Source organism: Nannobrachium achirus, assembly GCF_963921795.1.
Source record: "Nannobrachium achirus genome assembly, chromosome: 10".
NCBI lineage: Eukaryota > Metazoa > Chordata > Actinopteri > Myctophiformes > Myctophidae > Nannobrachium > Nannobrachium achirus.
In genome coordinates, this window is record NC_137819.1 from 55,478,100 (window position 1) to 55,493,599 (window position 15,500).

At 42.7% G+C, this 15,500-nt stretch overlaps 1 protein-coding gene across 1 annotated transcript; it reads right to left on the bottom strand.

Moving 5' to 3' along the window:
- Positions 1–1,782: 1,782 nt before the first annotated feature.
- meox2b (mesenchyme homeobox 2b) lies at positions 1,783–14,003 on the bottom strand (the record flags this gene model as incomplete). The annotated part of the gene is made up of 3 exons (XM_080734392.1): positions 1,783–2,004; positions 6,867–7,039; positions 13,520–14,003. The coding sequence occupies 3 exons, from the start codon at positions 14,001–14,003 to the stop codon at positions 1,783–1,785; spliced, it is 879 nt and encodes a 292-aa protein (XP_080590518.1).
- Between the last annotated feature and the right edge of the window lie 1,497 nt (positions 14,004–15,500).

The following is a 15,500-nucleotide window of genomic DNA, read 5'->3' on the forward strand; positions in this document are numbered from 1 at the left end:
TAGAACTAAATATTTTGAGTTGGGGGTCCATGGCCAAATACATATCATTTTGGGGGTCCTTCACATGAAAATGTTTGAGCACCACTGACATAGATACATGGGTTTTTCAAAAAACCTTAGAGGGATTTGAAATATTCAAAGACGTTTTCACGATTTTTCAAAAATAGCAGATCTACAAGCTTGCAGCACGGCACTTGCCGCGCTGTGAGCTTGTAGATCTGCTATTTTCCAATAGTTAAAGGACAACATATTTTAGTTTGTAATTAAAGAATATAAAAGATGAGTGTTAAAATTATTTCATTTACTTCTTTCTATTGTTTTAGAGATTCTTATTTCAGTGGCTGGGGGCATGCGTACAAGTGGCTAAATATGTCATTTTACACAGAATAATAAGAAGATACAACGCAACCTTTCATGGTTGGATGTGACTTATGGGGGCTAGAAGTGTTACTGTAAATAGCAATAAAGAAACTGCTGGCTTATTGTGTCTAAAAATACATATTTAGCATGCCCCCATGCGTACGCATGCCCCACATTTTAGCACGGTAAACGCGATAAAACAATAGAACAAAGCAAATGAAAACATTTTAACACTCACTTTTTCTTTTCCCTAATTACAATCTAAAATATGAACAACTAAGTTGTCCTTTAAAGTACCCAGGGCCCAGAGTTTGGTGCGACCCCCCTGGATGTCTGGCAGAGACAAGGAGCCATCTTGAACACACTGTACAGTAATTCCCCTTCGTTACCCCAGGCAAGCTCCGTGCCATTTCCACAGAAGTAATGACATTTTGTACCGCTTTGATCAGAGAATGTCTTATACAAATAGCCACATCGGGTGGTTCATCAGATATGTCTTGCAAAAGAGTGACAAATGCTGGGGGCTGTATGTTTGAACCATAAGTGCACACAAACTCCACGGTCCAAGTTGTGTCTGTCTGTGTATCCGAGGAGAAAAGTGGAAAGCCACAATTCAGCTAAATCCAAACTCGAGGAGCTATTGAATAACCAGCTGCACATGTAAAATAGGCTGCAGCTCGCATGCCAAAATGCCACTCCAGAAAATAGAACGACCACGCATACACAAGTCAAAGAAATCCTCAATCTAAAATAACTCGCTACGGATTTAAAAACGTATTTTTTTCTTTCGCTTCTCTTTATTTAGGTTTTTGTGTTTTCAGTGATTACGAAACAAGAGTATTGAGATTTTTCGTGTTTATTTGCTTCCAAAATCATTTCTCGGTTTATTTAATGATTTTAAGCAAGTAAACGTTTAAGAAAAAGCAAAATGCAAATCCAAGAGATGTTTATCAATATGCCTTGTCCAGTTACAGCATCTTATAATGTAAAATGTAACTGTAGAAATGATAGTTTAGTAAAGGCTTAGTACCCTTTTGTAATATAAATAATTGAAAACTGTGGCGTGTCCCCTTTCAGTTCTTTGTACACCCGCCCTTACAATGTTTTTTGTTTATTTATTCAATCAATACAGTATCGATCGAAGCAAAATCCTCAACAGTGCAAAATGTAACTAATTTAATGCAAAGCATCTTTGGAATGTTCACAAAGTCTTTGTCCTCTTGCTGCGACGCTCGGCTCACAACAAGTATATCAGTAAAAACATTTTTACATGTGTCCAACATAAAACCCTCATCCAGTAACTTCTTCTGTCCGATGACATCTCAACGATCCTTCCCACTCCACTCATAACTCAGCACCCTCAGTAGGAGCAGAACAGACAGATCCCTGAACGGCGAGGAGGAGATCAGTCTGCGTTCAGGGTCATAACTGAGCGTGCTCGCCGGAGCTCTGATCGCTGTCGTGACTGTCCTCGTTGGCCGGGGAGTTTGAGGAGTGGTGCAACGCCACCATGCCAGAGAACTCGGAAGGCAGCAGAGTTCCCTTCTTCACGTTCCCCAGCTCTTTCTCTCGCGCTGCTGCTCCCTGCTGGCCGCCTTTCACCCGCTTCCACTTCATTCTCCTGTTCTGAAACCACACCTTCACCTGCAGGGAGACAGCGATGGCACACGTGAGCAGCATCCACTTAGGTTTGGTCTAGTTCTGTGTTTCTCAAACGTTCAAGTCTCACGGTCTCCCCTTAACTCTGACAGTGTACAAATGGAACCAAATCAACCCGTCTCCCCTTAACTCTGACAGTGTACAAATGGAACCAAATGAACCCGTCAGGGTTCATTTGGTTCCATTTGTACACTGTCAGAGTTACAAACTTGAATGGGTCCATTTAGACCCCCTTAAAGGAACCCACAGAGCCCCCGGAATCCACTGTGAGAACCACTGGTCTTGTTTATTTGTGTAAGTAATGATGAGCATACTTATCTTTAATTACATATCTATTTATTATTTGTACCAGTTTAACGTTTGATGATGCTATGCGTTGTGAGCTTGTACCGTTTTTATTATATTTTTTAATACATTTTGCAAATTAAAAATCATTTGGGGGAATTAAGAAAAAAGATCTTTTAACATTTCCACCTGTAATATGACACGCCTAAAATGGGGACGGCAGAATTTAAGTCGTTGTAAATCAGCTAAATGCACTTGCTTGCATCAGCTCAGCTGCCTTCATTATGTGTGAAAGTGAGGATGGCGCTACTGATAGCTGTGAGTCAAGGCCATATGGCCTCCGAGGACAGCTGAACCGAGGCCTGGTCGAGTCTGGACCAAGATTAGCCGTAGTGATATTAACGGGGCCACGTTACATTCGACACTTGTAACCCAAACACAGTCGAAGCGACCCCGTGAATACAAATCAAATCGACGTCGTCCAACACCACCGCGGTATCCTCGGCAGCTGTCTACATCCGCCAAAGTAAAGAACCGTGGCGCAAGGTAGAGCAACCTGATGCCATTGTGAATGTGTCTATCAGGACATTTTATCTGCTGGGTTTCTTGGCACGGGGGAGATCCCTCGCAGTAAAACCCTATCATCCCCGGTGTGTCAGGAAACCGAACGTCCTCGTTCTGTGCGTGTGAACCCATGACTATCAGAGAGTGTCTCACGACGGGGGGAGAGATTTACAGGCCAACAGACCTCTCTGCCAGCGCAGCACAGACTCCTTCGCTTTCCTGTTCACACAGCATGGGGCTTATATAAACCTCACAGTGTCACTTGGGCTCGTCTCTGCTGCTGGCACCGTCGAGGAGAAAATCATTATCCCCTCCAGAAGGGTCATTACGACCCCGCGGTCCAGCCACGCCAAGGAGTCGGGCTACAGTCTCGGGGCAGTTTTTCATTGGCCTCTGGGTGTGGCATACGATGGGTGCGAGCTACCCCATTAGGAGGGCTGGCATGGCGTTGGGGTTAGTATTAGGGGCGTCCTATTTCCTCCACATGGCCAGGTATGTGCTGATGCATGCGATGCCGCAGCCTGCTGGACGCACGCCTGCGCTCAGTTCCCTGACTCGACAGCTTGTTTAGTATCTGTGTCTCCCATAGTGATGATGAAGCTGCTTCCTAAAACAGGACGATCAGATCACGTCCAATGGATTAGCCTACAACCCCCAGGGTGTCTGGCCTCAGTGGCGTCACACCGGATTCTGGGCCCTGGGTACAAGGATTCACTGCAGACAATTATTTTGTGATTTAACTATTGAAAAATAGCAGACATACAAGCGAGCTTGTAGATCTGCTATTTTAGAAAAATCGTGAAAATGTGTCTATTTCAATTTGAATATTTCAAATCCTTCTATGTTTTTTTTGAAAAACCAATGTTTCTATGTCAGTGTTGCTCAAACTTTTTCATGTGAAGGACACCCAAAATTATATGTATTTGGCCACGGACCCTCATCACAAAATATTTAATTCCAGGGACCCCCAGCTTAAAAAATACATATATTCAAAGATTTGCACACATTTTCACGACTTTTCAAAAATAGCAGATCTACAAGCTCGCAGCGCGTCTGCTATTTTTCAATGGCTAAAGTATAAAATAATTAAGGCCCCTCCACCTGGGGCCCTAGTAACTCAGTCCCACTTTTACCCCCTCTTGTGACGCCTCTGTCTGGCCTGATCCCCCCCCCCCCACACCCCCCCCCCCCCAACAAACTCCTCTCGCCCCTGCAATGCAATCTCCCTGCTTCTCCCTGTCATTCTGTCTTCTTGTTCCCTACCTAACCTCTCATAAGAGTGTAAACAGTGTTAATCTGTATTCTGATAGCTACGTATCATTGCTATACGGTGTTTGTTCAGTAACAGGGGTCTCCCCGTCTCTCCTGCTCTCTAAGTAAACAGAAATTAAATCTTCAGGTCGGGGTAGCAATTCTTTCCAATTAGGACAGAGAACTCATGTAGGATAGACTAGGATAAACAAGTATAATTGGAAGTAATTAAACTAAAAAAAGAACTGAATTGGAACTGGGACACTAAATGGAAGCTGATAAATTATCTTTGTGGTGTTCCGTTTTTGATGTAATTGTGTAAATAGGATGTTCTTTTTTTAAATAGAGCTAAACTGGCTAATAACCATACCCAGTACCCACCCTAGCCCTGTGTCTTGAGTCACTGTATTCAAAAACTGTGAAACACAGTAAAATGTGTACTAGAGTATTAAAAAGTACAAAAGTAAATTCAAGGTTTTTAAACTGAAAACAAATGTAGAATGTTTCCAAGAAATTTTGCAAAATTTCAGAAAATGTTCGAAAATAGTGAAACTATAGTAAATATAAATAAAGTTAGAGTCCCAGGGGCTCCTTCCTACAAATAAAGTGGAGTCAAAAGTATAATATTTGTAGTGTTAAATCCCAAGCTTCCAAAAAAAAATATATATTTTAATTTATACTGTATAAGCACAGTACAGTACTCATCATGCCTGTTGCCATGCAATTTATTTGAAGAAGTACTTTTTTTTTCGTCCCTGTGGTCAAGGTATGGCACCTTGCCACACCCAATTGACGCCTCTGCCTTAAACGCCTCCTTGTGTACCCCTGGACGCGACCTGCTTTCTCACGCCGGCCTTATCTTGTCCGATTTATTTTAGGTCGTGCTGCATAGTGGCCTGCCACTCAAACAGAGGGAGTTAATTTTACAGAGTAAACAGACGCATGTGCGGCTCGTTTTCTCATAAACGGCTTAGTCGCCAACCAACTAGTATGACTAAAGACCCCGATATGCTGTTACATTATGTACACACGTTTAATTTCCCCCCCGCTTTGGAACGAGACGAATGGACCGGACACGGCGTACGGCTGCAGCGATCGAGGCTACTGTAAACTGTATGGCCCGCGGTGGAGGCGGTCCAATTTTGCAATCATGGCGTGTAAAGCTATACAGTAGTTAACAGTGGGAGGCTGAGGCTGTAAGATAATAGTAATGATGTTAAAGTGGTCTGGATCCAGGATCAACCCACACACACACACACACACACACAGATTTATTGGACTGGTATTGGGAATGTTGGGAGAGGCAGCCAACATGAGGGGGAGTGGTGAGGGACCGAAGCTGCAGGCAGGAAGGCCTAAATCCTGGGTGGGTTTGTCTGGCTTTGGCCTCAGCCAAGACACTTTGACTGGCTTTAGCCAAACAGATCTCTAGAAGCACTTGTGGGATGTGCTGAGTTTGTAGCGTTGCTCTGAGATACATAGAGAAAAGCGGTGTGGTTGTTTTTCTTCCTTTTTTTTTTGCGCGCAGACAAAATATGAAGCCGTGTTTTGGGGACGTTTTCTTTAGAAGAAATGTTATGATTGTGCAACAGCAGAGTGATTACCACAGTAATACGACACTGATGACAAGATTTGTATGTGTGTCTCTGTCATGACTTTAGGTTAGTGCGGTTTACTTTTTGTGATTGCTATTGTGTAATGTGATTTTGACCGACTGTTCCTTTTGTTGAAACACAGAATGCCATTATTCACACATATCGTCGTTGTCGAGTGGAAACCTTGTATGTCCAAAAACGTTTGTTTTGTATTTTGTCATTTTTATAATGATTTAAACAAGTGAAAACAGACGATCTACAAGCACACAACGCCTCGCACCGCGAGGCGTTGTGTGCTTGTAGATCAGCTGTTTTCACTACTTTTGTGCGATGGCCATATGATGAAGCAGTGCTTTACTTTGCGAAAAAAATTACAAATTTGAAACTTGGAGATACAAGGTTTCTCCCCGACAGTGACGATATTATAATAACTGTTCCCAATCTCTTTGAAGACTCTAATTGAACAGCAGCAGAGAGGCTGGGTTTGTCTCTATGCTGTATCTTACGGCCCGGTGTGGTTCATACAAGTGTTTCTGGTCCGAGGATTAAGAAAAACCATCTGGACTCTGACACAGACCATCAGAACGTCACTTCACAGGCACCAAGACCAGCAGCGCTGCCGCTGACATTTCAAAGAGTCCTGGTGGTTTGGAATCGATTAGCCCCAGAACATTAGTACGACATGTCGAACCGTTTGCTAATGTCAAAACACAGATTTCTTTTTTTTCCCCTCCCTCTTTACTTTTCTTTCAGTGGTGAAGTCCTGTGCAGCTTTTTAATGGGAGCCATACTATATATTGACCGGTGTCATATTTTCAGCTATGCGAGACATCAAGTTCTGGGATTCTCGAGTGAATGTGGACGTGAATAATTACAGCAATTATTGACGTATTTAAGTTTTTCCCTTGAGATTTCTTTTTCTGTTTTGTTTGAAGCTCACATCAAAAGGTAACGTTAATTAGCATTCATTACTAGCAAATGACACGTTTTCATAGATAGTTCATGGGGTTCCTCCTGTTTCTTTTTAAGGTCTATTTTCAGTGGACAAATAGACCCAAGAGGGTCCATTTGTACACTCTCCGAGGGGTTAAACTAACACTCAGGAATTGCACTAGTGTAAGAATGGGTCCGTCTCTTCAAGCCGTGACGTACTTGTCTTTCCGTGAGGTCGAGGTTGACGGCTATTTCATAGCGTCTCAGCCTGGTCAGATAGTTGTGGTGTGCGAACTCGGACTCCAGCTCTCGGATCTGTTCCTTGGTGAAGGCTGTGCGCTCCTTCCTGGGTTTGCTGTTCATGTCTGACTTATAGCTCCCGTCTTGGGAATCTGAAATGAAAAACAGAACATTTTCCAGCCACAGTTTGACTCTACGCAAAATAAAAGGGAAGAAAGAGTAGAGAAGAAAAAAGAAAAAAAAAGCAGGGGGGTGAAAAAACCGGGGCTGTTTGATAAATGGCAGGGGCCAGTTTGAAATGAAAATGAAATGGAAGCAAAGCTATTTGGAGTGCCAATCACGTTTTTATTATGGGGATATTGGTCTGGTACACTAGAAGTGTCTGTTTGGGGTGGGGGGGGGGGGGGGACTGTTCGCAGATCTGTTCCCTGTGCTCTGACAAGGAATGCCTCTAGTCTACACAAAATCGTCCTTGTTAATTTCATAGCCTGGATTATCCACTATACAATCCTGAGTGTTAATTTTACACTTTCAGAGTTAAATGAACGCACTGGATTTTACTGCATACAATGCTTCAACAAGGATCAAGATTCTTCATTATTAATGAATATTAATTATTATTCATTATTGAATATTAACTGCATTGTTGGCATTGTTTAAGATCAGGGCTCCAAATCATCATGACAGTCTCTAATAAACAACTTTTAGTTTTTCTTTGTTTTTTAAAATGATTTCTTCCAGCATTTTCTGCTTATTTGACATGATGCAGGAAGGCCAGGAGAGAGAGAGAGAGCGAGAGAGAGAGAGAGAGGATGACATTCGACAAAGGGGACAGAATTGGATTGACTGGTGCCTTGATATATAGTATGCGCTCTACCCGGAGAGCTTCTGGGGTGTCCCAGCAACTTCTAGTTTAAATTCATCTCATTTTCACCTCAAGTTCAGCCAACAAGTCAGACACTTAACCCATTTAGTGTCACTCTAGATTTTAACCACTTTAACCATAATTTTATGCTTTAACTATTGAAAAATAGCAGATATACAAGCTCACAGTGAGCTTGTAGATCTGCCATTTTTGAAAAGTTGTGAACATTTTGTGCAAATCTTATATATTTATTTTTAAAGCAAACTTTTGTAACTCAAATGTTACTTCTGGGGGTCCCTGGAACAACATATTTTGAGATGGGGGTCCGCGGCCAAATACATGTAATTTTGGGGGTCCTTGACATGAAAAGGTTTGAGAACCACTGATTTAGAAGAAGGATTTAGAAGACATTTATAGAATCGGGTTAAAATATTCACTTAGACACATTTTCTAAATTTCGGGACTTAGACACATGTTATACTGGGATTGACAGTGTACGGGTCCCCAACGGGTAGGCTAGGAAGGCCTAGGCTAGGAAGGCCTAGGCCCGCCAGGAAGCGGACCGTCAGTGACGGGCTGCGGACCAACATCCTACGGCGGGTGAGCGACAGGCGGTTCATTCTCCGAGGAGACGGAACAAACCTGACTTGAGGACCCGGAATGCGGGCCGGTGCTGAACCGTGATGGTCGCCCTCGTCCGAGACCGACTGGGTTTTACCTACCGCTACCATCGTAAGCGGTTGGCAACTACTAACTACCTGCGAAGAGAAAACCCTCGCAGTGTACGGGTCCCCAACCGGGACTTAGACACATGTTCAAGATTTTTCAATAGTTAAAGCATATAATAATGGTTAAAGTAACAAGGCGTAATAATGTGTTTCCAGTCTTAATGGGTTGATGGCACACCAGTCTGAAGCTGTGAGATGTCCAGTATATTTACTGTCGCTCACATTTTGATCAAAGTGATGAAGATTGACACTTACAAACTATTGTTTGCTTTGATTATCCCATATACTGTATGTCAAATGATAATACTGAACCGAAATATAAGCAAATGTTTCTAACATATCTTTTATATGTAAAAAGAAATACTCATTGCATATCATGGACATTTCCTTTTTGGAGCTGTGTGAAGCACAGGCTCCCTATACGTGGCTGTGTGGGTCTGTCTGTCTGTCTGTGTGTGTGTCTGTGTGTATGTAGCCTGAACTTCCTAAACTTCGGCACGCTACTAGTCCCACAGTTTTGCCACCACACACTCGCGCCATATGTCAAATCGACCGGCTTACTCGGGAATCGTGGGCTAGTAACTTGCTAAGAGAAAGGTTCAATAGTTTAATTGATATTAATTTATTAGTGAATTAATTTTCCCCATTGACTTATAATGGGAATCGCAAAAACTCACATTCAATTATTTGTCTCTCGCAAACCATAGGGGCTAGAGTTTCAAGACTTGGAGAGGAGGTTCATAATGATTTCAAGGAAGGCGCCATAACACCCCACTTTACGTTTTGGCCTGTAACTCTTGAACCGTAGGTCGGAAAATTAAAAATATTTTTTCCCTGGATTCCTTGGGTCATGACGCATCTCCCCATATAGGCCACGCCCATTTGCGCCATGATAGATTTTCCGCCATCTTGAATTTTCTCCAAAACACACTTTTTGCTCCTTTTCCTACATATTTTCTTCAAATGTCACAAAAATCGGTACACATGATCCACACACACACACACACACACACACACACACACACACACACACACACACACAGCTCCACTTCACACGGGTGTGATTTTTTTGATTTGAGGTTGAAACTCTACTTTCCCTTCGGTCCTTTATTACACTTCTGCATTCGAATATTTTGTGTCCTATCCGAGATTTAAGGGAATCCTCACTTGGTCAGGGAAGGTTTTGCACATATGAGCTTCAGACAGTACTGTTTGTCGACCAGTGGTCTACATTTCTCAATGGAAGACAGAGCACCTCCAACCACTGGAAACATACCATACTCTACCATACAGATTGATTTCAATGTTTTAATCATTAAAAAGCTGTTCTGGATTGCAGCTTTAAGACATAAATTAATATGAATGATTCTTCTTTTCTGTTTTTTTGGGGCAAATCATACTTCACTGAGCCTATATTATCTTTTATTCACATTTCCCTGGTCCACACAACACATAAATCTGGCGTGCTTCTCATTAGTTGTACCGTGAACGTGCAAAGTGCCGGGCAAACTGCAACGTGCCAGGAAAGAGACACCGTGCCACAATGTGAGGGCACAGATATTTAACATTTAATATTTATTACAAAATGCATTATGACATCAAGAAGTTGGCCAGATCAAGGTATTATGTGTCATAATATCCAGCCATGAATTTATTTCACACAGCACAGTTAAGCGTAATTGTGGAAATTGCCGTGGCACGCTCCGCTTTTCAGCCTTTTTTTAATTTACAATGCATTTCTGTTTTCATTCGCTATAATCTTTCAAGGTGGTTTGTATTTTAACAGGCCATGTATATTTCATCATCACAACGTCATTCTTTAAAAAAAAATCACACCCGTGTGAACTGAGCGGTGGTTGTGTGTGTGTGTGTGTGTGTGTGTGTGTGTGTGTGTGTGTGTGCGTGCGTGTGTGTGTGTGTGTGCGGGTGTGTGTGTGAGAGAGAGAGAGAGAGATGCTCAGACTAGACTCAAGAGCACCCTCTCTGGTCACTGAGTGGTAGTTCAGGCTACATACACGGATACATACACGGATACACACACGGCCATGCTATGGAGCGGTCTACCACCGCTCAAAAAGAGTCCAGTGCAGAGTCCAAAAGAAAGGAAACTTTGCGGTTTCTGTAAGTGCCAAATGCCAATGAAGTTAAAGTTGGGAAATAGGATTTGGTTAAGGGCATTGGCAGCTCCAAGTGAAGCCTTTCAAAGTAGACAGAATGTCAGTCAACGTGATGGCATGGCACTCACTGCGACACACAGGCTGGCACAGCCGTCTCCATACTGAATTGATTACACGTCTTTGGCCTGAATGGAGCAGACATGATGTCTGGTTAAAGAAAAAAAAAAGTGCTCCATATGAACTTTTACCATTGACCTGAGGTTTTGTGTTTGCAACCAGGCCTTTAACCCACTGCATTCAATCCAGAAAATAATCTCTGTTCTTTTTTTATTGTAGCTATAGCAACATATCGTCGTTGTCGGGTGAAAATCGTTTGATTTGTATTTATCATTTTTAAAATGACTTAAACTAGTGAAAACAGCCGATCTTCAAGCACACAACGCCTCGCGGTGCGAGGCGTTGTGTGCTTGTAGATCTGCTGTTTTCACTACTTTTGAGCGACAGCCTTGTCTGATGAAGCAGGGCTTTACTTCGTGGAAAAACGTACAAATTTTAAACTTGGAGATACGAGGTTTTGGCCCGACAGTGACAATATGTTTTTTCAGAAAATTGTTGGCCTCAAGTCTAAATGGGTTAAACGACTTTTACTTCATCGTCATCGTCCGATGGTGCTGTATGAATATAGCGAAAATAGGCAATATACAAGATCACAAAGCATTGTGGCGCGTTATGAACTTGTACATTGGCTATTTATGAGAAATATTAAAAAATAAATTACATTATTATCGCCCATAATGATATATACAGTATGTCCAGAATGCCAGGTTGAAAGTGGTTGACACCCAGGGAGGTCAACCGTACTGCCACTGACAAAATGAAAGACTTCAGCTGGCTTTGACGCATGCCCTGCACTTTGCTCTCCGTTGCCCCGCTTTCAAAAAGAGGTTTAGCATGTCCCCATCCGCCATTTTACCAGCCAGTCAAGCTTTTCATTCTGCACCCCACCCTGTGTACCGATCAATTGGTCATCTACGTTTCAGAGCTTCAACGTGTAAACAGCCACAGTATATCGCCGTTGTCCGGTGGAAACCTTGTATGTCCAAAACTCGTAGTTTTGCATTTATCATTTTAAAAATGATTTAAACTAGTGAAAACAGCCGATCTACAAGCACACAACACCTCGCGGTGCGAGGCGTTGTGTGCTTGTAGATCGGCTGTTTTCACTACATTTGTGCGACGGCCTTGTATGATGAAACAGGGCTTTACCTTGCAAAAAAAAACTACAAATTTGAAACTTGGAGATACGAGGTTTCTGCCCGACAGTGACGATATGCTATATCATTTTAAAGTTTCTGTTGATTTGATCATGTTTCTATGCCAGAATATAAGAATGGACTCATTCATTCTGCTTCATCTTCACTATCAATTATTTCCACTGATGTGGCGTATTTATTAGGCATGGCATGCGGTTATATTATGTTATTTGACACAAAAAGTAATGATTTTTTTAGGACAGATGTGACTCAAGGTAGTTTCTAAAGCCACAAATGTTTGTAATTCCAGCAGGTGTGCACATTGTAAGAGTTTAAATTGCACCTGTAGGCTATTAATGGTCTCGTGGTGGAATATCACGTTAAGCTTCACCTATGGCTATTAGAGTGTGAGGCGAATGTAAAATCCTGATTTAAAACAGGGGCGGCCGCTGGCCTACTGGTCCAGGTGCATACCACTAAGTCATTGCCACATAGGCATGATGGATGCCTGGCGGCGTCACCGGTTTGATTCCCGATCTGGACGACATTTGCCGCGTGTCGCTCCCCATCTCTCCCCCCATTTCCTGTCAGTCTACTGTCCTACCTAATAAAGGCATAAAAGCCCAAAAATCTAATCTTTAAAACATATTTCACTATGATTTAAAAGCTACAGGAAACTCCGCTCCAGTGTTCTGTTATGAACAAAATATAGATTTGACCATTATATGTATTTGTGTTTTAGTTTAGTATCGTCCATAATTATGTCAGGTAAATCAATATTCTAATAATGACATTTACTGGAAGATACATGTACTTACATTACAACAAATATTTATTCAGCGTTAAGTAATTTATTTAACTTTTATGAGGTTATAATCTAATTGATACCTGAGGTCTCATTCTCAAGAGAGACATACTGTAAATCTAGCTAGTAAATAAAAAACTGACACATCGGAACTCTACTTTAATACAAAAGAAAAACAAAGCTCAGAACCTTAGAAGGGACTGTATAGCTATTTAAAGAAATACATTAACAAAATATGGTTAATATTGTATGAAGTTTGAGGTCTTGCAGATGAGCAGGCCCTTAACTAGATGCTGTATATGTGCCCACACACACACACACACGCACGCACGCACGCACGCACGCACGCACGCACACACACACACACACATATATACTAATATTAAAATTGTAATATCTTTTGTTAAGCACGGGTGTTTAAAATAGAAATAAACCATTAATATTTCAATGGTTTACATTCTGATTTGAAAGTCCTTGAAATAAAATTATGAATACTATATTAGGACTCAGTATAATATATTTTGTAGAGTTTTCATTGCACCGTCTCCCTGGCTTTTTTAAACCCGTAGATTGATCCATACTCCAAAATCTGCTCGGAAAATAAAATGCATTGATTGACACTAAACAAATCCTTCAAAAAAAAAAAAAAAAAGTTATGAAGTTATATGAAGTTATTATTATTGCTTGTATTTTTTATTTTTTAGAAATATATATATATAGAAATATATATATATATGCATGTTTATAGTCAAATTCACGACGTACAATAGAAGCATAACAAACAGTTGCTAAGAAAAGAACCGTGAACAAAACCATTGCGACCAAACCTTTGAGTCAAAGCGGCTCAGTTCTTCACCATCTTACCTGAACTGTCACTTTTCCCTTTACTGGTCTGCCTCTCTGACACCTCTGGAGACAGACTCTGCCGGCCATAGTCCCCTCCTGAGAGGCACGATGCCCCGGTGGAGTCCCCAGTACTGCCCAATAGACCGGGGTTCGAGGCACACAGGTTGGGAGCCCCCGAGCACAGCTCCGGGGTGGATGAGGCCTCGTGGGGCGGCAGGCAGAGGCCGTGCCGGACGTTGGGCGAGGAGGAGGACATCTGCGGGACGTGCCAGCCGGTGTGCTGCTGGTGCTGCTGGGACAGGTGGCCTCCTCGGTGGGTCAGACCCCCGTACAGACCCTCCTCTCCGGGGTAGCCGCAGGGAGGCGAGGAGCCCGGGAGGTCCGGGTAGGAGACATGGTCCGAGCGTCCGTGCAGGGTCAGCGGCGACTGCGTGAAGGCAGGGTGCAGGCCCTGAGCTGTGGCGTGAGGGCTGCGCAAGCAACCAAACAGAGAGTGATCCATGTCCACGAAACCCCCAAAAGACACCCAAACTTCCCCAAACAGCAGCAAAGGGACCGCTGAGAACCCTAGCTGGTCAGCGTAGAGCGAGGAGTCAGGGGGAGGTTGGAAGCCTCAGTCGCAGCTCTCCTGTCGCAGCCCCTCTTCAGCTCGCACCTCCAACAGCCTAATTCTCCACCGAGAAAACGGATGAAGGAAAAGGCAGAGATGGTGGCGTTGAAAGGAAGGGCCTCTCGTAATCCTGAGCATGCGGCGGGTTGCCAGGCGGAGCGTGGGTAAACAGTCAGAGGCTGAGGAGGATCTCGGATGACAGGAGAGACTATAGGGCCAGGCCCAGTGTGGAAGGAGAAGGTGGTTCCAGGGAAGTTGTGCGTGTGTGTGAGTGAGTGAGAGAGAGAGAGAGGGAGAGAGAGAGAGAGGGGGGAGAGAGAGAGCGCGAGGGAGGCTGAGGGTGGATGTTATATATAGGGCGTAACGTGAGAGGTAGGCTGGGTCACTCACTGCTACTGACCACATGCATACGATCTTCCTCCAAAACGCAACGCACAATAAATCTGAACCATTCCTATAGCCTTGCCTCAGGAAAAGTGGGCAATTTATTTTGGACCGGAGCTATCTGACCCCCCACCGAAACTTTTCTAAGAACTTGCGTTGCGTCAGCTTGGGTTTTGGATTTGTGGACCGACACATTCTTGACTGTGTATTCATATTCTGCAAGCCGCTCCGCAAGGTTAATGGCACCGATGTGATGCACCCGAAAATGATTGCACGTCATTACAGGAATGGTAATAAATATGCATCTGGGAGTTCAAAGACGTATTCGGCAATGTCATCACTGCAATTTTGCAACTGTTGATATGTTTTTTATTTATTTTTTTATTTAACTAAACGGAGTCCTGCGTTATACTGCAGTACGTTGCTGTCAGCAGGATTTCATAATCTTCATAACTTCCATATGTTATATAAACATGCCTTTTCAAACCACACACAAAAAAGATGAATAGTTGAAAATATAACATTTCAAGGCACAGCCAAAGTAAACAACTAATAATCCATATAGAAAACTATGCATGTTGAATGCATTACGCTCGCAGATTCCAATTTAACTGCCCCATTATAAAACAGAGGAGTAGCTTAGAAACTAATTACAGAAAAATCACAATGGTGTTACTGACATGCAATGTGTTGAGAAAAAATAATTAGCAGCAAAGTGTCGGTTTTGGCAAGCGTGGGATTTCTTCTGGCTGTTGTATTCATGCTTTGACTTGTTGTTTTTATAGTTCAAACATAGTGAATATTCACCCGCAAGGAAAAAGCCTTTGACTTTGAGGGGAAAAATATCCCAGTCTGCCTGAGGCAGTGACTTAGTTGTGGTGGAAATAGTAGGAATACGTGTAAATAAAGTATTATAACCTAGACGGTCAAATTACATTTCCATGTAAAAATGAGGGGGGAACATTTTATACCGGTGGCATGTCACTGTCAATCTTTATCCCTGCT